General features: G+C 47.5%; 1 protein-coding gene and 1 non-coding gene across 4 annotated transcripts in view; both read left to right on the top strand.

The window, feature by feature from the left end:
- IGF2BP1 (insulin like growth factor 2 mRNA binding protein 1) overlaps window positions 1–13,454 on the top strand; it is a 29,110-nt gene extending 15,656 nt beyond the window's left edge. The window contains exons 3-15 of one of the 3 annotated variants that reach the window (XM_032202806.1): window positions 5,231–5,279; window positions 5,793–5,844; window positions 7,078–7,141; window positions 8,943–9,224; window positions 9,953–10,087; window positions 10,361–10,483; window positions 10,989–11,124; window positions 11,255–11,374; window positions 11,679–11,801; window positions 12,000–12,074; window positions 12,424–12,555; window positions 12,740–12,853; window positions 13,362–13,454. In XM_032202806.1, the coding sequence (XP_032058697.1) occupies window positions 5,231–5,279; window positions 5,793–5,844; window positions 7,078–7,141; window positions 8,943–9,224; window positions 9,953–10,087; window positions 10,361–10,483; window positions 10,989–11,124; window positions 11,255–11,374; window positions 11,679–11,801; window positions 12,000–12,074; window positions 12,424–12,555; window positions 12,740–12,853; window positions 13,362–13,454 (1,498 nt within the window). Of the gene's footprint in view, window positions 1–5,230; window positions 5,280–5,792; window positions 5,845–7,077; window positions 7,142–8,942; window positions 9,225–9,952; window positions 10,088–10,360; window positions 10,484–10,988; window positions 11,125–11,254; window positions 11,378–11,678; window positions 11,802–11,999; window positions 12,075–12,423; window positions 12,556–12,739; window positions 12,854–13,361 lie in introns of all 3 variants that reach the window. The other 2 variants (XM_032202808.1, XM_032202809.1) reach the window with 2 other exon arrangements.
- Window positions 13,455–23,035: 9,581 nt separating this feature from the next.
- On the top strand, window positions 23,036–23,107 carry TRNAQ-UUG. Its single transcript has one exon. It is a non-coding gene; the product is annotated as a tRNA-Gln (tRNA).
- The last annotated feature ends 1,702 nt before the right edge of the window (window positions 23,108–24,809 follow it).

Genomic DNA, 24,809 nt, shown 5'->3' with positions numbered 1-24,809 from the left:
ATGATCTTTACAGTCCCTTCCAACCTAAACCGTTCTATGGAAAGCAGCTTTCCTGGATGTTCACTGCCACACTGGTCAGGTGCCACCTCCGAGTGCTTGTCCCAAGACAGCCCTGTGCTTCAGTGTGACCTGCCACAGACCCTGCACTGGCACCCGCCTCGTCGGTGCATGGCATCAGCATGATAGGACTCCTCCATACACTCCCCACACCAAACCCTCCAGTTGCCTCCTGCAATGCTCAGGGCTAAATCACATTGGAAAACAACCCAAATCCCTCGGTAGTGTCCCTGTCTGCATCACGAAGGTCCATGTGCTGTGAGGGGGGAAAGAGGTGTGTCTGCAGGTTCAGGTGGGGAGATGAAGGTTTTATTCTAACTCCTGCTGCTGACCTGCTGTGTGAGTGCAATGATGCTCCTCTCCAAACATCCATCTCTTCCCCTTTTGAGGGAGAGACTGTCTGCCTCATCTTGGTTGGAGCATGTGGTCAAAAGTTTATTGGGAGGAGGCGGAAGCAAGTGTCACTGCATCTCCTTGCTGAAAATACATGCACCTGTGCTGGCAATGTAGCAAGGAGCAGCTCTGTCCCTGAAAGCATCCTCATGAAAATACCACACGAAGCTCATGCAAAAGTGAAGGGAAACTTTGAGCAAGAAAAGGTTGTACCAATTCTGCTTTGCCATCGTTTGCAGCAGCCAGCCTCATCCTCCTGCTGGCGCCCAGCCAGGCTGCCTGCTTGTAACTAGCTAGTGCCCTTTTCTTGGGTCACTGCCACTACTGCTGTGCCAGTCCACTCCAGGGGAATTGCAAGCAAATTTTTAATTAAGTGGGAGGCTCTGGCCACCCTCTTGAATGCCAAGGGAGATCCCGACAGCTGAATCTGCACTGGGATATTTCCCAGTGAAATTTAAAAACAAACAAACCCATCTAATTTTGGATTGTTAACAATGATTCTGCCTGTGGTGTGATCAGGGTTTTCTGTGAAGGATGCAGTGGATACCAGCACTATGTGCTGAGTGGGATGTGCTGCCTGTAGTAGAGATGCTGTGCAACTCAAGAGTGCAGCTGCTGCTGTGGCACTGACAGCCAGCAACAGTGTGAGTAGGAGGGCTTTGGGTGTGTTAAAAACAGAGCATGGTTTCCACCTGGTTTCAGGGCTGTCAGAGAACAGCAGTGGGTATTTTCTGAATGAACAGAGCTCTTGTTTTGCTGCCACTTCTTCAAAAAAAATATCTGCATTATTTTGTCCATTCTGGAAAAGAGGTTGCTGCTAATCCACTTGTTCTTGAACCATGCAGTCTGTCCAGGTGCTGTATTGATAGGCACATTATGAGAGGGCAAAAAATCTCTGTGGTACTGGATATTTTAGAATAGTCCATACCTTTTCTGGACAATGCAGGTTGCTTCATGGCACTTTGCTCCATCTCTTCACTTTTGTGCCCCTGTGAAGTTTAATCTGGTAGTGTGTTCCGCTCTTTAAAGAGAGACAGTTGAAGGAAAAACCCAGGGAAGACTTTGACAGAGTACATCATGATGTTCAGGAGTCACAAATACTAACCCAACTCCATAATATGGAACCATCTTAGCCTCCTGTTACAGCCTGGTTGTATCAGGATGGGTTTTTATTTTTCTAGTGAGCCCTGTCCACAGCTCATGAGGATTTGTGGAAAGCATCAAGCTTTTCTGTTTGTGATTTCAAAGGTCTTGGTCTGCCTCCTGATTCCTCAAGAGAGCCAGGACATCTGTCCTAGGCTGCCAGGCAGCTTTGCAGGTTTTTGAGGGCTGAAGAACTGACATAGTTGAATGCTAAAATCCCATTATCACAAATAGCAATATAGGCATGAAGCAGGAGGACGGTGACACTGGGATCCCTTCCTGGGACTCACATTTCCTCTCCCCTTAGAGCCCTACAACTCTTCACCCTCATCTTTCCTTCCCCCATTTTTTCCCTTTTCCTTTTTTATTTAATTATTATTTTTGTTATTTAAAAAGCTACCAGTGCATGGACAGGAACTGGCCAGACTTGCAAATAGACATTTTTACCAGGTGGTTTGCTCTGCATCAGATCACCCCAAGGATTTGGGATGTTCCTGCTTTTGGCATAAGGCAAGCAGCACAGTTGGAGGCCGTGGGGACCTCCTGCTGTCTCATGCCAGGTTTATCGGGTGATTCCTGCCTGAGGGATGCAAGCACAGGTGGTGCTACATCTTTGTGTTGTACAGAGCCCCTGAGCTAGTCCCAGCTTGCAGCTGAAGTCATGTATACTGAGTTAGATAGCTGTGCAGAGGGAGGAGCTCCCTGGGTTTGGCACATTATGAATAAAAAGCTGGGAATCACCGACAAGCAGAGTTATTTATTTGGAGTAAAGCTTAGCGCAGGGCAGAGGCTGTAGGGAGCAGAACCAGGTGTCGTATTCAATGATCTGAAGAGTGACATTCGCAACAAGGTTCAACATACAGTGAGACCTGCTTATAGTAAAGCAAATAAGATGGATTTATTTATTCATGACTTCCTCTGTAATTCTAACCACAGATACTGCTGAGGGCTTGGAAGGAGCCAAATCCGAGCAGGGGTAGCTCTTCAGATGGGGTGATTTCCATGTGCTGCAGGGAGAGTCCATATCGAGCCAGAACCTCAGATCTTAGTGAGAGGCAGATGGCTGCAGTCCCATTTCCACCTGCCTCAGCACAGAATGGGCACTGCAGCACTGATGCCACAAATATTCAGGGTGCTGGCTCCCTGGATGGACTTCTCTGCAGTTTTCAGTGCAGGAGGGCATTTGGGCTCACAGGAACCTGTTTTGTGTTTTGCAGCTCTGCCAGTTGGGCTGATAAAACTCATCTCTCTAGCCAAGCATGGCCTTGCTGGAATTTAATATTTGTATATTATTATATTTATTTGTATTATATTTATATATATATATATATATATATATATATATAATAGCAGTATATAATATATACAATTGTATGTTATATAATAGTATAATGTGTGTATAATATTTAATAATTGATAAATAAATATTTTCTCTCCATGGTGCATTTGGTTCTGGTCACAAATGTGAAGAATGCATGCTCTGCCTGTGCAAATGCTTGTAGGTAGCTAGGTGGAGATGTTTCTGTGGCAGGGGTGGATGGTTGGAAATCTAGTTTCTCTGTCAGTTCAAATCCTTTTGTCCCTCACTGGACTGTGACATTCTTTGCTTTCTGAATTTCTTAATCTCTCTCCTATTCATTTTGGGATGTAGATAAGCATGTAAACAAAAGATCTGGTTTCTTAGTGTCTCTACTCTCCTCTTTCTTCCTGCACCCCTCTGCTATACCTTGAATTTTAAGGGTTTGGGTTATCTGTCTGTGCTCCCCCTCCCGCAAGTTTGCATCCATAGTAGCAACAAAATTTGGTGTTTCAGAGCCTTGCTGATGTTTGAGCTGATGAGAGTGCTGACTATTTACATATTTATTTCTGTGCTTCTTTAGGGCTTTCAGATGGCAGGGCAATCCCACATCTTTCTGGATATTCCATCCCTCCAGTATGAATCTAAATGACTTTGGGAAACATCCAAAGTTGATTTGTTTGAAACCAACCAAACCAGCCCTTTCAGGCATTTTTATATATGTGAATTTGAATCTGCAGTGTAGATCAGAGGATGAGCTCAAGACAGATGCTTTTAACTGACAGGATAAAGGTGCTTATGAGGAGTCTTTACCTGTGTGTCTAAATAATACTGATTGCTTTTGACCTTTTCATGCTGAGACCAATTTCTTCTTCTCATTGACAAATGAGCTGGGCCACCTTCTGAAGTTGTGTAATTAGAACAACAACAACAACACTAGAATCGAATTTTCTCTCCTTTTTTGGACTACTTAACATATTCACAAATAATTTGGGTTTGAAGTTCGGGTCCGTGATGAGCTTGTCCAAGTGTATTTACCCCAAAACAGTGCTGCCAGTGCTGAGATGCCTGTGGTGGTCGTGCCATTTCATCTCCCTTTTCTTTAGGGATCTTAAAGTTCCATGTTCTGCTGAGCAGCTTGACTGGGTATAGGGGTAGAGACTGTCTCCCACTGCACTTAGGCACTCATTTCAGATTGGGCCTTAAAATTAGATGCTGAACTTTTAGAGGGCTAAAAAGTCAATCCCACGGGGTGTTTTGCAGAAGACATTTGCACCCTTAACTCAACTCTTCTTGGACCAAAGCTAGCCGCATTTGTGCATTTGCCCTCACAAGGCTTCATCCTCCAAGGGTGTAAGCAGCACTGGGAACCTAAGGGTGTTACTGCTGTGAGATGAATGTCTCACTGGGTGTTGTGAATTAGGAAATTGAGGAGGCTCATCTGAGTGATCTCCACTTCCCTTTGCTTGTGCACAATGTATTTTCTTCTCCTGTGGGCTAGCAACACTGCAGAAGGTGGCAAAACCATATGGTGGAAATATCACAATGGTGAGGGGGAAAAAAACAAAAACAAAACAAAACAAAAACAAAAAAAAAAAAAAGAAAAAAAAAAGAAAAAAAACATTTCCTGGCATTTACTGTTGGCAAGGGCTCTTGGGGTACCAGCAGCAGCAGTTTGTGTGCTGGGGCTGGAGTGTCCAGAAGGGGTCACAGCTGCCCACAGCTGTCTGTGGCAGCTGCTGGGCAAGGAGTGGCTGGCAGGCAGCAGCACCTCCAGGGTAAATTTGACATCAGAATTAAAAAACAAACAAGCAAACAAAGTTTCTGCTTTGGAAAAAGTTAGGTTGGGAAGAGCCAAAAATTTGAGTGGAAGTGGCCTGAGACTAACTCAGATGCTGGAGCTGAGTTTCCAGATGTCATGGCCATACCCTGTAAGCTCCCTGCCAGCATTTTTGACATCCCCAGACTCTCCCCTTCATGGCCCAGGTTTGTCTCCAGTGTGGGGGGCAGGTTAAATGAATGCTGCTTCCCCTTTTGCTTTCTAATCATTGTAATGAATCTGTCAAAACTCTGCATTTTTAGCTATGCCCTTGCTACAGCTATAGTCAGTTCAGAAGGGTTGGGTGGATTTTGGCATCTTGTTCTCAGTGAAGCTCACAGCATATATCTAGCACCTACCAGGCAGTAAAGCAAGGTGTAATTAACCAAACGCCATCAGAAACCCTGGAAGCATGTGGGAATGCAAAGCTTGATTAGATACATCAATGAGGAACAGTTCAAGGTGAGATGAATGAATTTCTGACACCAAATCTGGTTTTAATTGCTTTTCATTTATTTCAGGAGCCGGAAAATTCAAATCAGAAACATCCCACCCCAGTTGCGATGGGAGGTAAGAGGGGCAAGCAGGGAGAACAGCACAAGGACTTGCCATGAAGAATTTTAGAGCAAATTTAAGGCGTAATTCCCCCGCAGGTTTCTGTACTTGGGATTAAAGCTGATTCATCCTTTTCTTTGTTTTTATGTGGGTCTAATTATACTGGACCCTTGTGTCCACATCACTTGTTCCTCTTCTGCTACAAGAGTAAATTCAACTGGTATAAGCAATGTAAGCTACATCAACAAAATCCCCATTTATAATAGTGTTATTTGATTTATCTATTGTAGGAAAAATGGACCCTTTCTTCCAGCCAGCTGCTGGGACTTTTCCCTGGCTCTTTTCTACCTCTCTGCTCCCCACAGCTGGCTCTGAGGCTCGTTCACCCGTTATCCTGGGGCAGACAGGACCTTTGTTTCTCAGATTGCTTATACTATCTTAATGTCTAGAACTGTATTGATTGACTGTGTTTCCTGGGTCTGTCCTGACTGTCCCCACGTAATGTGATTTTTTTTCTCTGTTTTCCAGGTCCTAGATGGTTTGCTAGCTCAGTATGGCACTGTAGAAAACTGTGAGCAAGGTAATGCTGAAAAAAGAAGCCAACTTGCTGTTACTTAGATATATTCTGCCCTGCCTGTTTGGGGTGGGAGAATGGAGAGGACAGACACATGTTTTTTGTTTGTCAGCTGTGTCCCTGGCTAAAGGTATCAGGAGGTCTCAGCCTGGTCACTGGGTCCTTTTGTTGTTATCACTCTCAACCACTAAAAGGCAAGTCCAGCAGAGGCTGTGGGTAGTGCACATGGGTCTCCCTCACAGGTTACTGGCCAGCATCATTCTGCACCCTTGGGTCCCCCTTCAGTGAGCCGTAAAGGCCACACAAATGTGGCTCACCAACAGCTCCTCCAGGGAAGGTTCAGGATCCTCTGGAGGCTGGTGAGGGATTACTGTCTCTGCTTAGCAGATCTTATCTCACTCTCTAGTGGCATTCAGTTGAGACAGGAGCTTAAATATTGCCCCAGGGATGCCCAATGTGTGTAGAGTTACCATAACTGTCCTCAATGTAGAAAGGAGGGCTGGGGGGTGCAGCTTAGACCATCCCTGGGCTCCAGCAAGGAGTGGCAGGAGAATGGATGGAGCTGGCTTTGGCATCTTTGCTTCTTTAGTGCAGAGAGCAAGGGCGGCCTGAAAAAGAGGAGGCTGCTGAGGGGAGGCCTGATCACAGTCTGCAGCTTCCTCACGAGGGGGAGTGGAGGGGCAGGTGCCGATCTGTTCTCTTTAGTCACCAGTGATAGGACCTATGGGAATGGTGCCAAGCTGCAACAGGGGAGGTTCAGGCTGGATATCAGGAAGAGGTTCTTCATCAAGAGGGTGGTCGTGCACTGGAACAAGATCCCCAAGGATGCGGTCATAGCACCAAGCCTGTCGGGAGTTTAAGAAACATTTGGACTGTGCTCTTAGTCATATGGTCTGAATTTCTGGGTAGACCTGTGTGGAGCCAGGAGTTGGACTTGATGATCCTTGTGGGTCCCTTCCAACTTGGGATATTCTACAATTATATGACATAGTGGTATCCTTTTAATAGAGCAGGAGGGGCTGTGCTGTCTGGGAAAGTGTCCGTGGGCATTGTCAGTAGTACCAGTATGGTGCAAACCCTTGGACGATCTTCTCCTTTGTAGGAGAAAAATTTGTACACATCCTTCACTGGGATGGGACAGGACAGACCCTGGCCATCCTGAACATGGACTCTGCTTTACAGGTGTGCTTGGCCTGAGATGCTCGCATTGGCTCTAATTTCTGCCTTTTTTACTTGCAGTAAACACAGACAGCGAAACCGCCGTTGTTAACGTCACTTATGCAAACCGGGAGCAGACCAGGCAGTAAGTGCCCTGTAGCCCACCCAAGCAGCACAAGGCTGCCCTTACGTGGCATGCTGCAGTGGCTTTGTACCCCTTACTAAGTGCAGAAAATAGGATTTTCAGTGCTGGAAGTCACATTAACCCAGAATTCATAAATTTGGGGTAAAAATATGGCAAATCTTTGAGAAACACCCTGTTCCCTGTTCTGATTTCTTTTTATTTGCCTTCAGATTAAAGCCCCTTAGAAGACATCCAAGTTGTTAGGCTTTTTTTTTTTTTTTTTTTTTTTTTTTTTTTTCTTTCTGCAGTTCAAAGAGTAAAAACAAACAACTTTTTTTCAAGAAAAACACCGATTTTCTTGTATTCAAATGATCTAAGGAATTGTGGCTCCAGAAAATAGTAATACTGAGGCCAAATATCATAGAAACTGGTAGGTTCTTGGGTGTGAGGCAACACACGTCCTCTCTGGCTAATGGTTGTGTCACTGGGAGACTTACAACTCCAATCCTTATCCTGCCTGGGGAAGATCAGGCTTTACACTAAATGCAAATGGAAAATTAGTTGGGTTTTCACCACTGTGTTTATTTCACTTTCCTCTTGCTCTGATGAAGGGCTCTGGAAAGCTGTAAAAGTGATGGAATCAGCACTTTCCTTGGAGGACAGCCAGGAGGAGCTAATTGATAGATTTTTATCCAGGAAGGTTTACGTCAGTGAGTTGGGCATGTCTCAATTGTGGCCACTGTGGCCATGCCACAGTCCCCAGGGACGTTGTGTGTGGTCACCCCATGAAAACATCTTCCAAATCACTGCCTGGTCTATAATGTTTCAACTGTCAAAGCTGTAGCCACCATGAACTTGCTGTGGTTGTATGTGTGGCCGCACCAAAGCTTCACTGGAGAATCACCCTTCAGTTGTACTTTCTGTAATAGCATGGGACAGAGTCCAGCACCACAGCGTGCATGGAGCACAGCAAAGGGATTGCTCCCATGCATAACCAGTTTGTCCTGTCCAGTGTCAATCTGCACTGGCCCTGTGCTTTGCTCTTGGAAATGTTTTGGGTTTCCTTCGTTAGGAAGCCTGTAGCAAAAAAGCTCTTTGTGAGTAGCTTTGCTCTCAGGTCTGCAGCCTTTGTCCCCTGCTTTTTTTTTTTTTTTTTTTTTTTTTGTGGGTGCATACACTTTATCAAGTGTTTTCCTCTTGAGGCCCCCCCCCCCCCCCCATGCTGCAGGGATGAGGCTACTAGTCTCTGTTCAGACAGTTGCAGGGCTTTGCTTAGCACTACCACCACAAGTTGAGTCACCGAGCGGTTTCTGGAAACTTGCAGTTTGGTTTGTTTCTGTAGAAACCTTGGGAGGTTAGAAGGAGAGCTGTGCATAACTGTGACAAGAGCAGTCACTTTGCTCTTGCTACCAGCCCCATCTATCGACAGTTTATAGTTCTTGCAGCCAGTACTCAAAATCCCCACTAGGAGATGGGTTTGAAATGTTGACCAAAAAAAAAAAATAAAAAATTGTAAGGCAGAGGAGACCTGGAAATCACTCCCTGCACATTTCTGTCCTGTACCCATTACTATAGTCCCCTGACCCAGGGTTGGGTGCTCAGAGAGAGCCACCTTAAAACATTTTTCCCTATCCCGGCTGGGTGGAAAGTCCTTCCAGGTCTTTGTGGCATTGATGGCTTTTCCATGCACCATTCTTAATGCTTCCTCAACGGACATTTGGTGCCAGGGAGGGCTTGACCTGTTTTGGGTGGTGCTTATACACTGCTGCTTGGGGAGGGACATCCACCACCCCAACCCCTTCTCTCCTTGCTTGTCTTCCAGAGCCATCATGAAGCTGAATGGGCACCAGTTGGAGAACCATGCTCTGAAGGTCTCCTACATCCCTGATGAGCAGTCCATGCAAGGACCAGAGAATGGGCGACGGGGTGGGTTTGGGGCACGTGGTGCCCCCAGGCAGGGTTCCCCTGTCACTGCAGGGGCACCAGTCAAACAGCAGCCAGTTGACATTCCCCTCCGTCTCCTGGTGCCCACACAGTATGTGGGTGCTATCATCGGCAAGGAAGGGGCCACCATCAGGAACATCACCAAGCAGACGCAGTCCAAGTGAGTATGTACTCCTCCCCTTCCCCCGTGAGCTGGTTTGCACCTTAATTAGTGGACTGATCTGTAGTGATTTTTGAGGCTGGATTTCTTTGTGGAGCATGGGCTGTGGGAGGATGCTCTGGCACTCCTGCTGTACAAGGTGGTATGTCCAAGAGCCACATTCCCCTGCTGTTCCTCAGCTCTGCCTTCTGGTTTCCCACGTGTCTCCCTTTGCCAGGACAGCCCTGTCTGGATCAGGGCCCACAGGCTCCTCAGTGCTGGGCAGTAGAGCAATTTCAGGGAGTGCGTGGGGAAGTCACTAGTTCAGCTGGTCTCGTTTAGCACAAGCCTGCTGAGCTTCACCCGCCCGCATTTGGCCTACAGTCTTATGTTGATTATTGCTCTTCTCCAAGGAAGGCTTTTTCTAAGACATGAAGTGATGGACAATGTGTCCCATCTCCCAGGAACATGCTTGTTCTGCCACTTAATCACTCCTGTCATGTAATATAAATAGATATTGCCGCTTTATTTGGATTTCTATGTTTTGAACTTATAGCTATGGTGTCCATGTCAAGTACTGAGCCCAGAATTAACTCCCCTTGCTTCTCCTGTGTGCATATAACACAATGCTTGATCTTAGGGCAGTCTGCAGCGATGCTGGGGGAGTAGAGCAGCCAGCACTAACACAGCTGGAAATCCACAGAGCCTCTCCCCTGTGCCCCACCCCAGCATTTATCCTGTGCTTGCAGGATTGATGTGCACCGAAAAGAGAATGCAGGAGCTGCAGAAAAAGCTATCAGCATCCACTCCACCCCTGAGGGCTGCTCTGCTGCCTGCAAAATGATTTTGGAGATCATGCAGAAGGAGGCAAAGGACACCAAGACGTAAGGTTTCCCCCTTCCCTTCTGTGCATGCATATCCTATCCACAGCTCTTTGCTGGGCTGTATTACTGTCTTAACACCTGGACCTGTGTGGCACTCCAATCTGCATGGGGGAGCCATGCCTTGGGAGAGCTGGAGTACTTTGAGCAAGGAAACATGAATTTACCCTGTCACTCTGTAGTCAATCTCTCTTCTTCTGGCAGTAGTGCAGTAGTAATCTTTTCTTTTTTTTTTTTTTTTTTTTTTTTTTTTTTCTTTTTCATTCCTCTCTCAAGAGCTGATGAAGTGCCTCTGAAAATCTTGGCCCATAACAACTTTGTGGGGCGCCTGATTGGCAAAGAAGGGCGAAACTTGAAGAAAGTGGAGCAGGACACAGAGACAAAAATCACCATCTCATCGTAAGGCTCCTTGCTGTCTTTGGGAAAACCAGGGCAGACCTTTTCCAGCATGGGGTGGATGGGAAGGATGAGGAAGAGATGGATGAAAGTGGGCGAAGATGCCTGTCCATCACATGGGAAACCAACCTATGGCATGGGTACTTTGGTTCCCAAAGCTGTCTTGAAAAATCCTGGTATTATGTTTTCTTTAATCACTTCCTCTTCCTCTCTGTGCTGCAGTGGCCCACAGGGCTGGCTGGGTTTTATAGCCACTGAGAATTGTTTTTTTTCCTCTTAAATTGTGTTTTTGGGGAAGGCTGGATGGATTTCCCAATGCAAACCATTATTTTGATCCCTGCTCTGACTGGCAGCAGGGCAGGTGCTGCCTGTGCAGTGCCTACTGTGATGATAGCAGCTAATCTTTCATGAGAAGGAAGGGAGGATACACACACTACTGGGAAGGCATGGCAGGGAGATGGTGCTGCTGCTTCACCAGGGTAACGCTAACCCGCCCCCCCATTGTCAGATTGCAGGACCTGACTCTGTACAACCCTGAAAGGACGATCACGGTGAAAGGCTCCATTGAGAACTGCTGCAAAGCAGAGCAGGAGATCATGAAGAAAGTGAGGGAAGCCTATGAGAACGATGTAGCAGCCATGAGCGTGAGTGCAGCTTGGCTCAGGGACGGCAGCTCTGCCGGGCACGGTTCCTGCCCTACCTCTCATCTGATGTGTGCTCTCTAAGAGGATTCGTTGGTAAAAGCAATGAATATTTATCTCCTCTCACCCTCAGCTGCAATCTCACCTCATCCCTGGCCTTAACCTGGCTGCTGTTGGCCTCTTCCCTGCCTCCTCCAATGCAGTACCTCCTCCTCCTAGCAGTGTCTCTGGAGCCGCGCCGTACAGCTCCTTCATGGTAGGTGAACACCTGGCAGCTAAAATCACTCCTGTTTCCATCTCAGAGATCTCCTCTGCATTAGGAAGATCCTTGCAATGAATGGGGCTGTGACTTTAACATCTTTTGCTGTCACCTGGTGGGTCAGGTCCAGCGTGGGTGCAGAATCTGGACCTTTAACTTATTGCAAATACAGCAGATAAAGTACTCACCCAGCACCATCAGGAGAGGCATAGCTGTCACTTGGGCTAGCAGAGTGTGGGGGGGCCTCTACTGCCCAGATCCTCGTGATGGCATCTGAGCCTGAGCAGTAACACTGTACCTGCAGCCTCCGGAGCAAGAGACGGTGCATGTCTTCATCCCTGCGCAGGCGGTTGGTGCGATCATTGGCAAGAAGGGCCAGCACATCAAGCAGCTCTCCCGGTTTGCAAGTGCCTCTATTAAGGTAGTGTCTCCCTGTCAAGGAGCTCTGTCCTGCCAGCACCTCTCACCAAGTGGGTGCCTTTCTGGTGGTGAAAAACACCTTAAAATCCCAGGTGATGTGTCTGGGTGCCCAATCCTGCACTGCAGGGGAGGAGGGCATGGCCATAATCCTACCTGTGCAACTCCCTGCTGCGGTGACCGTCTCTCTCCTCCCCTCCAGATTGCACCCCCGGAGACGCCGGACTCCAAAGTGCGCATGGTCATCATCACGGGCCCTCCAGAAGCTCAGTTCAAGGTCCCTCCCTTTGCTGCCGTCGCTGGGAGGGGGGGTGGGGGAAGGGGTCTCCCAGTGCCCTCCTCCACTATCCCCTTCCCTGCAAAGCTGGATGGGGAGTAACAAAACGGCCACCTCTTCTTAGTGTGCACTTTTGAGGCTCCCCTGGACTGTGGCTTTTTTTAACACAGCACCAGCCCTCCTGGGGGCTGAGCTGATTTAAAACCCTGAGTAACTGGGATTTGATTGCGATCTGGCATATGTCCCTGGTCCGCAGGATGGATACCTGCCAAGCTGGGTGAACTGAGGGGGCATGCGGGGATAGGACATCTTAAGCTGCACCTGATGCCGCATTCCTTCCCCTCTACAGGCACAAGGCAGGATTTATGGGAAGCTGAAGGAGGAAAACTTTTTTGGACCGAAGGAAGAAGTTAAGTTGGAGACACACATCCGGGTCCCTGCCTCATCTGCAGGGAGGGTCATTGGCAAAGGAGGCAAAACTGTAAGCAAAAGTGACATTTGGAAGGGGATGAGAGCATCGTGGGGTTGCGATGTCTCTGAGAGCGCACCCACTTTGTGCTGGCACCCAGGGGAATCCCAGTGACAGATTTCTCAGTGGGATGGCTTGGGGGACATGAATGTTCTTCCCACACCATGCAACAGTTGGTCTCTACCCTTCCGTGCAGGTCAATGAGCTGCAGAACCTGACAGCAGCAGAGGTGGTGGTACCACGGGATCAGACCCCTGATGAGAACGAGCAAGTCATTGTGAAGATCATTGGGCACTTCTATGCCAGCCAGGTATGGTCCTGGCAGCTCGGTGCTGGTAGATCCCCTAATGGCTCATAAGGGGTAGTGTTCACCTGTATGTCCTCCTATAGAAGTTTTTTCTGCACTTAGTTGTGGGCTTATGTGTCCATGCATTCAGAGTGTGATGTCCCAAAATCAACTTTTTGAGAAAACCATAGTAAAATAGGAGAGGAAGAGACCTCCAGGAGTTACCTAGCCCATCTGTGCCACCACGAACAATTCCTGCCAGTATTTGATCTCACATGGCCTTGAAACTAACCAGTGACAGAGATTCCTCTTTCCCATCCCACTTTGCAGTCATTGTTGGATGAAAAAATGTCCTGAACTTTTCCTGTGACAGACTTACCTGTGCTGCCTACATCAACATCTGTCGTGACATGCAGTGCCATTTCCCTGCAGTTTAACAGGACCTGCTGGGCAGGGGGAGAGCTAGGGAGCGGTGCTCTGACACCACCAGCACAGGGGCCCCAGTTCTCCTCTTTGCTCTTCTTGTCCACAGATGGCACAGCGCAAGATCAGAGACATTCTGGCCCAGGTGAAACAGCAACATCAGAAGGGACAGAGCGGCCAGCTGCAAGCAAGGAGGAAATAAGAGCAGCAATGACACCAATGTGAAAAGTGGAACAAGCCAATGCTGGGCTTAAGAGTGGCTGGGAATCAGTTACCATAGGCAGATGCAATTTTTTCAATGACTGGTTGACATTAAAAGGCAGTTTGGTTTCCAAGTTAGAGGGCTAGGTTAAGAATCAGACCACGTAATTTGATCCATTTTTAGGTCCCCATGCCAGAACAGCTACTTAAATGAACTGAGAGGTGCTGCGGTGCACTGGGAGAACCAGCTGTGCTGCTGAGGCTGGAGCACTGCAGGGTGCCAGGGATGGGCAGTGCAGCAAAACTGCCACAGCACTCAGCCCCTCTTCTGGGTGCAATATTTGCCTTCTCATTTAAGTAGCTTTTGGAAGTACCACCCCATCCATCTCTGGCTCCCACCAGGGCTTCACTGAAGTTGAATCTCCCTGTACCTCCCTCCCTCTCCTGCCTTGGCAGCATAGCTGATCGATATTTCCAGAGAGCTATTAAACCTTTTGGAGCATTTGATTTTTATTTTTTTATTTTTTATTTTTTTATTTTTTATTTTTTTTTAAGAAACCATAGCAAACTCACCAACTCCCGTTGGTAACAAGTTCCATTGCGAGGGGGGATATTTAAAAAAAAAAAAAAAAAGGCTGAGTGCCAAATGGATTTGGATCCCTTGGGAGCTCTGAACCTATTGAATCTTAGGAACACCCAAGGGCAAGCTGGAGAAGTTCCCTCTCACCTGTGCTGTGTGCAGTGCCTTAGAAGCCAGGACAGCACCTCTATTTTCCAGGATAATTTTTTTGTTTCATTTGTTTTAATGTTTGTTTTCATTTTAGGTTAGTTTACTTTAAAGAAGTTTCTTTTGAAGCCTTTGAAATAATAGCAGAAGTGGCATGTACAGCTATAGCAGTGACCATTTTCTCAGTGATCTTAGCTGTGTAGGTGCCAACCTGTTCCAGAGATGACGCAAACTGCATGGGGAAGGGAAGGGGTGAGGGAAGTGCTTTGGTTTTCCCTCCTTCCTTCAAGCAAAAGCAATAAAACAACAATAACAAAAGAAAAAAAAACAAAACCCTGCTTGGTAGGAAGTATGAATTAATCTGCATCTCTTTAGTAATCAGATTATGTGAACTAAATGCATGCAGAGCAGTTCTGGAGTTCAGGAGAAAGCCAAAGGGATTTGGGGGTGTAAAGGAGGACAGATATTTAGGGCTCTGGATATATCAGGCATTGAAAAAGAGCCTTGGCAGACTTGGCTCTTCAGTCCAGTTTTGCTGCTGAACCAGGGCATGCTTTTGCCCCAACATCTCTTGCATTTGGTGCAAGGAGGGGCAGCAGCTCCTTTGCAAAGTCCTCTGCAGGTGGCTGGGGATGTGAACTCAGCCTCAGTTTCCCTACCTGGAGCAAGAGACTTGTGCCCTGAAATCCTGCTGGTGTCTCCAGGGCTCAGCCACAGGTGGGTGTGTGGCAACACAACTTTTTTGGTTTTGCTTTTTTTTTTTTTTTTTTTTAAATAATATCCAGGGGAATATTGTTAACAAACTTGGGATAGGCCAGTTTGTTTTAACTCTCCTGGGGTTATTTATGTTCCCCTCCACCCAAATCTCTCTAGGTGGAGAAAAATATTCTTGAAATGTGGCACATTAAAAGATTTTTTTTTCCTTATTTCAAAAACAACGCAACCACCACCACCCTTCTTTCTGTGGTAAGAATAACTGTTCTCATGAGACAGTACCAAATATGTACGTCAAACACATGTAAGATGGTTACTGATTCCCGTCACTCTTATGAGGATTTTATATTTTAGATATATTTTAATGGTTTGTTTTTAATTCTGAGTATTTGGAAGGGACAGTAACTGCTGTGATTGCCTCTTCCATGCGGGGTAAGGTCTTGTCTCTACACAGGGGCTGGGGCAGGGCTTGGTGTGCATTCCTTGCTGTGGCAGAGGGGCCCTGGTCCTGTGCAGTCCCTGGCCACGGCTCTGACTGGAGCAGGGGGAGCTGCATGCCAGTTAAAGCCCCTGTGCCGTGTTTCTCTATAATCCAGCCCAAATGTTGGTTGATGCTAGTTTTCCTTCAAATTGGGGTGGGGGTTAGAAAAGCAAAATTATTTCTGGCTCTGGGGGAAGGTGGCGCAGCCTGGAGCCTGCAGTGTGCTGTGGGGAGAGGGGCAAAGCAGGCGCCCCAGGAGGCAGGAGGAGACCTGGGAGTGGCCTTGGGTGAGCTGATTCAAGGCTTAAAAAGAGGGAATTGGAAATAAACCTTGCACTGATGCTTTTACCATTTCTTTCTGAAATGGAGACCAGACCTCCCATCTGAGCAGACGTTTTCCTGGGTGCATCCTCCAAAGTGAGAACTGGCTTTGAATTTGGATCATGCAGCATCAGGAAGGCGGGTGGTTTATTGATAAGGGAACACAGCAGCAGTTACTGTCCTTTTAGACATTGCAACAACAACAAGGTGTAGAGGAAGGCCAGATATTGCTGTGTGTTTGAGCAACAAGAAAAAAAAAAAAGAGGGGAAAAAAAAAAGCTACCTCAAGGTATGAAGTTACCTCAGCAATTTTTTTTTGGGGGGTGGGCTTGCTGATATTTTATATAAAAGCTGATAGTCTTGAATATTTTATTTTTTTAATGAAAAGAGAAGTTAAGTTTCATAATTTCTTATGAGCCAGGAGTTATGTGCAGGTAACCAAGTGTTATGAGCTCTCTATGGAGAACGACAGAAACTTCAGACATAGTGGAAAAGATGGCAGCAGCATATTATTTTGGCCTTTTAAAGCCAGAAATGAATTTTAGCATGACACAAGAGCTGTCAGATGTCGCGACTCTTTGAGAACTTGGACAAATTGGAGCCCACCAACTTTTTCAGTCGGAAAGACTTTTTTTTTTTTTTTTTTTTTTCTCAATATAGAAACAAATAAAAAAGCCACTGGATGAAAGGCCTTTGTCCATCCAACTCCATCAGGAAACCAAATTGTTGAAGTGCTTGGAATCAGAAATCTTTTACTAAAGGCAATATGAGGATAGACTTACCATCAAGCACCATTCCTAGGCATCAAGCTGGCTATGCTAAGTGGGGTACATGGGGTTTGCTGATATTTAAACTATGCCAGCTTGGGCAATTTTACAAACAGTTGTAAGCCATATCTTTCAAAATGCGAACAAATTGGCCTCCTGTGTTGACGCAGAGGAAGTCTCAAACCATCTTCTCCACTATGATGCTGTTAAATATTTTACAGAGATTTACCTCAGTTTTACTGAGGACAATCAATCAAAAAAAAAAAAAAAAGAACAACAGAAATAAATGGGAGCCACCTTTTTTATACAAACACACACTAAGGAGAGAGAAAAAGTGAACAACCCTAATGAATGACAGGTGTGAACCTCTCCCTGTCTGCTTGAGGAGGTTCATATGCTTTTTTTTTTTTTTTTTTTTTTTTAAAAAAAAAAAAAAAAAGAAAGAAAAAAGTCCTATCTTGTTATTTTTTCATTATACCTGCAGGAAAACAACCCTTCCTTGAGTATTAATTGGAAATATATCGGTGGTGGTAAAGTCAATTTGTAAATGGCCAGCTGGCTCCCCAGCCTCACTCCTCTCTTCCGCTCCTAAACCCCACAGAAATTTTGGGTGCATGAGGAACACAGGATCAGGCTCACCTGTAGTGATGGAGAAGTGCTGGCCCTTTTCCAGAGAGATGGGAACAAAGGAGCAAAGCTGGGCAGTGGCAGCAGAAGGAAACCCCTGCCCACCTGTGCAGCACCTTCACTGGTGCCCCTCCACAAGAAGGTGCTTCTGCCTGTTTTTCCTTCTCTTCCAGAGACTGGCATTTGTCCTAGGAAAAACGGTTTCTTATTTAAATCTCTGGCTCTCTACTTCTTACAGCCTTACGTAAATCAGTGTATTCAGACATCGGTGATTATATTTGTATTTTTCAACAGCAAGTGTTTTTGATAACTGGTGCAAACTATCATTGAGGGGAAAAAAAAAAAACAAAACACCCACAATACTGATAATCAGATTGTTGCAGTGAGAAGATCTTGACACATACCTGAAGTCTGATGATTCAGGGACACCTTTGATGCTTTTCACCAGCAAAGGGCTGCAGGCATAAAGACACCTCAAGGCTGATCCCTTTGCCACCATTGCCTGAGGCTGTCTTTGTGGCAACTGAGACATCACTGGTGCTGTCACATAAGAGTGAGCAGTTCTTTTGGGAACATCATTGTTTCCCTGAGGGAAGGCAGCATCAGCTGTGGTTTCATAAGGCAGACCTAGTTGCCTGGAAAAGGCAAGTCTGCTGCTGGCCGTTTCTCTTCTCCCCAGGTTGGGGAAGCACTTAAATACCTGCTTAAATTCCTACTGACATCCCATTGAGTTCAACAGGACTTCTGGAAAGCAACTTTGCTTTATAAAATTATTCGCAGTAAGGAAGATACCTCTAAGCACCTCTGTATTTCTCCAGAGCCAATCTGAGCTGGGAACAGCTAAACCAGCATAAACCAGGATCCCCGTCCAGACTAGTCATGAGGGCCAGGGGAAGGAGATGCAAGCAAGCTTTGAATTAGGCTTGGAGTGAAGAAGCAGGAAACAAATCCCTAGTAAAACCTGAAAGCAAGCAGAAAGGAGGATAACTGCTCTTCAGTACCTCCTTCCTGACAGCTACTCTCTTTGCACTGGAAAAATAGGCAATCTGGGGGGAACCTCCCATAGGAGCCCTTTAATAGCAAGAAAATCAACCCACATCCACTGTTTGCTACATCTGATGAAGCCAGACTGGGACACAGCAGGGACCTAGGGCAGATGCTTGCTTGTGGCTTCATCTTCACTGAGGACCAGGGTGGTGAGCAGCACCAATTGCTCCTCTCCTGAGCTGCTGCCTCACTTTTGTACTAGAAGATTTTTTTCTGCCTCATTTTATCCTCTTCCCCGCTCCCCTCCCTCCCCCCACCAGGAGGTAGCAAACCCAGCCCTGCTCATCCTAGGTGCTGGAAGGGGTGGGTGCATGGCAGGTCAGTTTGTTTCTTGAAATTGTCCTTTCCTGTCAGATTAGAAAGTTTTTAATTTGAGGCAGGGGCAGGCACGTATGGAGCCTCTGGGATAGGAGAGGGGGAGTTTCTGGTTGCTGTCCTGGGGCTCATCAGATTGTACCAGGGTGGGAGCTTCAGGCAGGAAGCAGTGCATGGGTAGAGCAGGGAGTTTGTTTCCCAGCTGTGCCACTGGCTGGCTCTGAGGTCGTAGGGCAAAACAGAAAGAAAGAAAATAAATAAATATCTGTGCATCAGTTTCTCCCCAGTGGGAGTAATACTTCTTACCTACCTCGCAGGCCCGTTGTGAGGATTAACAAATTAATGTCTCTGAAGCACTTTGTGATCCTCACTTCCATATACTAGGCAAAATATTGTTGCCAGGACTATCAACCATGGTGCTATGTGGATTTTTTGGGGTTCATCTCATTTTAATGCTATCAGAATCTTGTTTTGTCATTCAGCTAGGGAAAAAGAGAAAACAAACAAACAAAATAAAGCCAAGCAAACAAACAACAAAACCCAACACTTAATGTTTTTTTCTTCCAAGTTCTGACCACTTTCTCATCCCCTAAGTGCAACTGAGGTAGGGAAGCGAATTGGGGTTCAGCAGCAACAACTGCGCCATGCTCCCTCCTGGCAGTCATGATTGCAGTCTGACTGCACTGACAGGCTTGAAAGAGTTTTACAGAGTCAAAAAAGATGAAAATCCATTGTAAATACTGAAAAGAAACTGCCTCCAACATACACTTCATGTTTCCTGGGCATTACATTTTGGTTGTGTTTTAAGTTTTGAGTGGGGGAAAAAAAATCAGTATAAGTTAGTCAAATAGTTCATCAGTGCCAGAAAAAAATTCTCTTTTAATTTCTAGCTCCAAATATTGTGTTTTCTAGCTTCTGAAAAAAAAAAAAAAAAACAGTTCAGAAATGCAGGCTTGTTGTAAAACAGTTGAAGTCGTAAATTTAATTTCTTTGTTTTTAATGTAGTTCTTCCCTATCTGTCCCCTGGTGGTTCACAGAAAAGGCTTTTAATATTTTTGGAACTTTTTTTTTCCAAAAAAAAAAAAAAGTAACAGATTTTGGGATGTGTGGGATTTTTTTTTCTTTCTTTCCCCTATTGTGGCTTTTGTTTTGTTTGGATGAAATCAGTGTGAGCTTGTGAAAAGTGCAGGTCCCTGAGAGGGCATAAGAATATTTAAACATCTTAATTATGTGCTTGGTTCTGAAGGCAGCTCGGGCAGAGCAAATGGCTGGGATGTGCTGTGCCCAGCCTGGCCCTGGGCTTTGCTGGAGGTGAAGAACACAGATTTGCTATGAGAGAAGGGCATGGTGACTGGCAGCGTGAATTAGTGCATGGAAGTTTCAATTCCATTTTAATTAAGCCTGACTGTCGAAAGTGGGTGGAAAAGTGCCCAATGCTTAGGAAACTGCCTCCAAGCAGGTGCTTGCAAATAAACATGTTCAAGGCTCAAATGAATTCGGGATGTCAGATGGGCAGACCTGTGCAGCAGCTCACTGGGAGCAGAGCGCCACAACAGGATAATTATTGTTAGGCAAAATGAGGATCTAAAGTTGCAAAACTCTCTTGAAGGAGTTAGCTGCTGTGGTACACTGTGTAGGAGATGCACCTAGGAGATGCACATCAATGATGTGTAGGGAGGGAAAAATGAATCCCAATTCAGCCTTGAATAAGCCTTTCTTACTAGTTTTGGTGTTTATTTTTTGCTTGTTTTTAATAATTTGTGATTATGGGTAAGATCTGGAGCAGAGCAAAACCACCCAGAGGCTCTTAAATTGCGATTTTCAGAGAACATGCAGATGATGCAAGCTGGAAATGTACACCTGCGAACTACCTCAAGGCTGACCCAATTGACACACAGGGAGGGTCTGGCACCACTGCCACATGGGAACTGCCTTGGGACAGTCTTCAAACACATCAGAAGACACATCCTCCCAGGTAGTGGAGAGGCAGGTTTGGTACCCTGTCCTTCCACCCCACAGTTAGGGAGCGTTGCAGTATAAAGAGGAAAGAGATCTGATGAGGAAGGCTCCTGGGACCATTGGTGTGGGAGACTTGCTGGTCAGGATGGGTGGTAAATTGGACTCCTTGAAAGTCAGCCCATTGCTGAATTTAGTGTGCGTTTGAACCCTGCTGCTTTACTGTACCTTAATGATTTTCTTTTTAGTTTTTCTTGAAGACAAATACCTCTCCGAGTTGTGGTAGGGCATGCCAGGATGCTTTGCCTGGTCTGCAGTGGCAGCCTGTCCCTGCTATTGTGGCAGAGCAGTGGATTATGAACTGTAGAAAGTATTTGTGAGCTGCATTAGCAAAGTATCAACATGACCTAAAGATGAAAGGAATTTTTTTGCTAAAACAAAGCAAACAAACAAACAAACAAAAAACAACAAATTAAGACCCCAGAGTCAGCTTTATGACAGAATTGAAGCCATTTTTTGACCGGTTTGGGTAAATGATTTTGAAAAGCAACACTAAGTCCAGCAGGACATAGTTGGTAAATGTTTTCCATAGGGATGCAGCAGCATGGAGTGGGGAATGGCTCACTGAGAGCTGCTGTGCTCCTGTGCAGGCAGCACAGGAGCACAGCAGGTGCTGTATCCTGGAGGAGGTGGAGAGCAGCACTGGGTGCATCCAGCTCCTGTTGCTGTTCGTGGATTGTCCCAGAAAATTGGTGGGATTGGCTGGAATCAGTGCAGAAGCTAATTGTCAAAATCACCGTAATGTGTTTAAGTGTTCATTACCAAGCAATTAAGCATATTGTTTCATTTGAAATGTATCTGGATTCATCATGAGATCAGATTTGTTGACTTCAGGAGGAAATCTGGCCCTAAAACATGACACGTACTGCCCCCCCCCCCCAACATTGCTTCTTTAACCAGCTCTGTTAGGCTGAATTGAAAACTGACAAATTTTAGGGTCACTCCAGGTGAGGCAAAACCCCAGATGAAACCCTAGAGTTTCTTGAAAGCCCCAAATGGCTGGTGCCTGTGGAGTTTGCCAGCTTCACTGCATGTCAAACACAGGGGCATGACCTTATATATAACCAAGTCATTTTTGTTTATCTACCTCTTAGCAACAATAGATTAAAACTAGATAGTGGCAACTCCACATGCTGTAGTGTAGGGGAAAAAACAAACAAAAAAAACCACACACATAAAAAAACACAAAACACAAAACAAAACAAAAAAACTCTCTTTTTTCCAAAGAAAAATGTTCTTTAAAAATAGAATTTATGGGCTTTCGTTTCACTTTAAAGTGGTCGTTAGTTGAAAAAGCTCCAGACCTCAGCAGTCCAAACTGTTTAGTTGTGACTGATTTTTTTTTTAAATGCTCAATCTTCCATTACTTTTTCCTTTTGAACTTTGATATTTACTTCTGTCAGCAGTAGAACTTCCATCCTCCTCAGTTCCCCAGTGTAGTGGGGCTGAACCCCATCTTGCATGGGTAGGAGATGCTAGAGAAATCGTGGGCAGTGTTTTTTTCCCAGTGGCCATGTGTTTCTGCATCTCTTTTGGTGGAGGTTGATGGCAGTGCGAGGGGTGTCCTGAGCAGCACATCAGCCATGCAAAGCAATCCAATGAATTGCAATGGAGCCAAATATGAGGTCCTGTTTTACTCCACGTCCTGACACCACGAGCACCCAGCAGCGCCTTGTCCATGGGACAGGTGACCCAAAAGTGCTCATCAACCCACTGAGCAAAGCCACGTCTCTTTCCAGCGGCTGCTCCAATGCAATTTCAAACTATTCCTCAAAAAAAATTGTACTTCATTGTAATGATACTGGTTTTCCTCCCTTCAGCTGAACGTTTCTTTCCACCTTCCCCCTTTCTCTCCTACTTGCCTCATCTAATTCGTGTTCTTCCCTTGTACTCTGGTGTGAGGCGTTTTGTTGGTTTGGATGTGGAGTTGGAATTATGGGCTCCATTTCTCTTCCAGCGAGGTTTTGCCACAAACCGCTTTACTCCACTGTTTTTTTGGTTGTTTTTATTTTTTTTTAATAAAGAAGAAAAACAAACAAACAAACAAACCTAACACTGTTCCTGTGTGTTTTTCATCGAGTCGTGGGGAAGGAAGAAATCAAGGTGCTGGTGGGGAAACGGGTGGCCGAGGACGCGCGTGTGGGCGGCAGCAGCAGCGCCCAGGGAAACCTCGGAGGTTGCCGCCTGTTCTTCACGGGCGGCGGGGCGCAGCCCCGGTCTGTTGCACGACCGGGGTCTGTCGGAGCGTGCGGGATCCTCTCCTGGAACCTCTGCGGGGCGCTGGGCACGGGGCTCAGGCCCTTCGCAAAGCCCAACGCCCCCCTCCCCTTCATTTCGGGCCACGGCGGCTGCCGCGGGCACCGGCGCCACCAGCCCGCAGGTTTCGTCGGGTTTGGCGGCGCTGCGGAATCCCGGCCCCCTCCCGGGGCAGCGGAGCGGCGCCGGGCGCTGCCTGCGGCGGCTGCCCCCGCAGGAGGCCCCGGGCAGGCCGCGGAGGCAAGGCCCGAGCGAGCGCCCAGAGCGGCGGGGACGAGACTCAAGACGCAGCGGCCCAGGGCCTCCGTAACGGTCCCATGGTGTAATGGTTAGCACTCTGGACTTTGAATCCAGCGATCCGAGTTCAAATCTCGGTGGGACCTCGCGCCATTTTTGTCTCCGCCGTCCCCATAATTCAGCGGGAGGCGGTCGCGAAGCGGGGCGGGAGCGCCGGCACCGGGCCTGCCCCGAAAGCCCTCCCGTCCTCCCTGGTGCCGGGCACCCGCAGGCCTCCATTTCGTGCGGGGGCGCCGGCGCTCAGGAGCGCATGCGCGCGAGCACCGACAGGGCGGGGCTGAGGAGGGCGCAGCTCGGATGCTGGCGCAGGTCGCGCGCGTGGCGTGACGCAGCCGCCTCCCCGCGTTGCTATTGGCTGGCGGCGCCCCCGCCTCGGGGCGTTCCCTAAGGCGGGCTGCGGAGCGCTTCCCCGGGCGGCACCATAAATCCTGGCGGCGGGGGGGGAGGGAGTCCAGCTGCGGCCCCTGCGTGGGGTCGACAGTAGAGACGCTCCTTCCCCCCCCCCCCCGGGAGGCAGCGCGTGGATCAGCCCGCCGCGGAGGGCGGGCCGGGGCGAGCTGGCGCTGCTACAGGGCCCGGAGGGCTCAGCCGGGATTAACCCGGCCAGGGCCCGCCTGAGGCCTCCGCCGGGATTAGCGGCAGGGACGGGCAGCAAATCTCTGTTCTGGCACAGGAGCTGCCTTTATTTATTTAGTTAGTTAGTTAGTTAGTTTTTTTTTTTTTTTCGTCTGGTCTTCATAAAGCAGGGGGATGCCTGAGGGTGCTCGTCGCTAGGTTTGAGCCGTTCCGAGCTCGTCCTGTCCAGACAGAAGAGACAGAGGCTGCGCTTCGAATGCACAGGGGGTGGGTTTATTTAGTGTAGGCAAGAGAAAGAACAAAACCTTTATTGATTCAGGTACTCGTGGCTAGGCAGGTACACGACACCAGACGCGGAGGATCGGTGTGGGTTCCCTCTGCGCTGTGCTCAGGTGGGGGCAGGCTCTGGGTGGCTGAGGCCCTCCAGTCCCACGGCCTCCTGCAGGGAAGCGCCGAGCATGGCCAGCAGTGGCACAGCGGCCAGGAAAGCACCGCAGCTCCGGATGGGTTCAGGAGCGATTTCCCTGTGCGTGCAGCATTTAAAGTCGTCCCAAGCCCACCTCCATGCTCTTCTGGAGCCCTATCCGTGGCTGCTTTCTCCACCAGCATCATGAGAGACAAAGGCTATGCCCAATACAATTCTGCACTATCAACTCTTCCCAAACAGCCACATCCCACGTGGTGGGAGAGGTTTGTTCCTGCCTTCAATTTGTAGCAATTATCATTGCTGTGTTTAAGTCTGACCTGGTGCATGCACCATCTCTGAGCAGAGGCTGTCTGGGCTGCCAGCTCCAAGTCATCCCTGTCACCGAGACATTGGGGGACAAGACCTTGCAGCACCACTACCTGTATGGAATTGGTCCATCCTCCCCACAGCACAGCGTCAGCAGCAGAGGAGAGCAGATCGTAAAGCCAAGGCAGTGTATGGAGCCGCCATAGCTGCAGGAAGGCCCTGACAGCTTACTCTCCCGTGGCTGCAAGACTAAGAGGCAGGGTTAAGCTTTTGAACAAGCTGCCTGGAGCCTTGCGCCTTCCTGTGTCTCACAATATGTTGGTTGAAGTCCCCAGACATACTCTGACCATCCCATGGCTCTAGATGCATTGTAGGTATGAGCTGTGGTCTGTAGGGGCGATAGCATTAATGGGCTGGGGGTATACATCGTAATAAAGAGAATAAAGCTTCAGACCTCTGGAAGCCTCAAACTAGCAACA

This window comes from Aythya fuligula, chromosome 24 (genome assembly GCF_009819795.1).
Source record: "Aythya fuligula isolate bAytFul2 chromosome 24, bAytFul2.pri, whole genome shotgun sequence".
NCBI classification, from domain to species: Eukaryota; Metazoa; Chordata; class Aves; order Anseriformes; family Anatidae; genus Aythya; species Aythya fuligula.
This window is presented reverse-complemented; position numbering and strand designations above follow the sequence as displayed.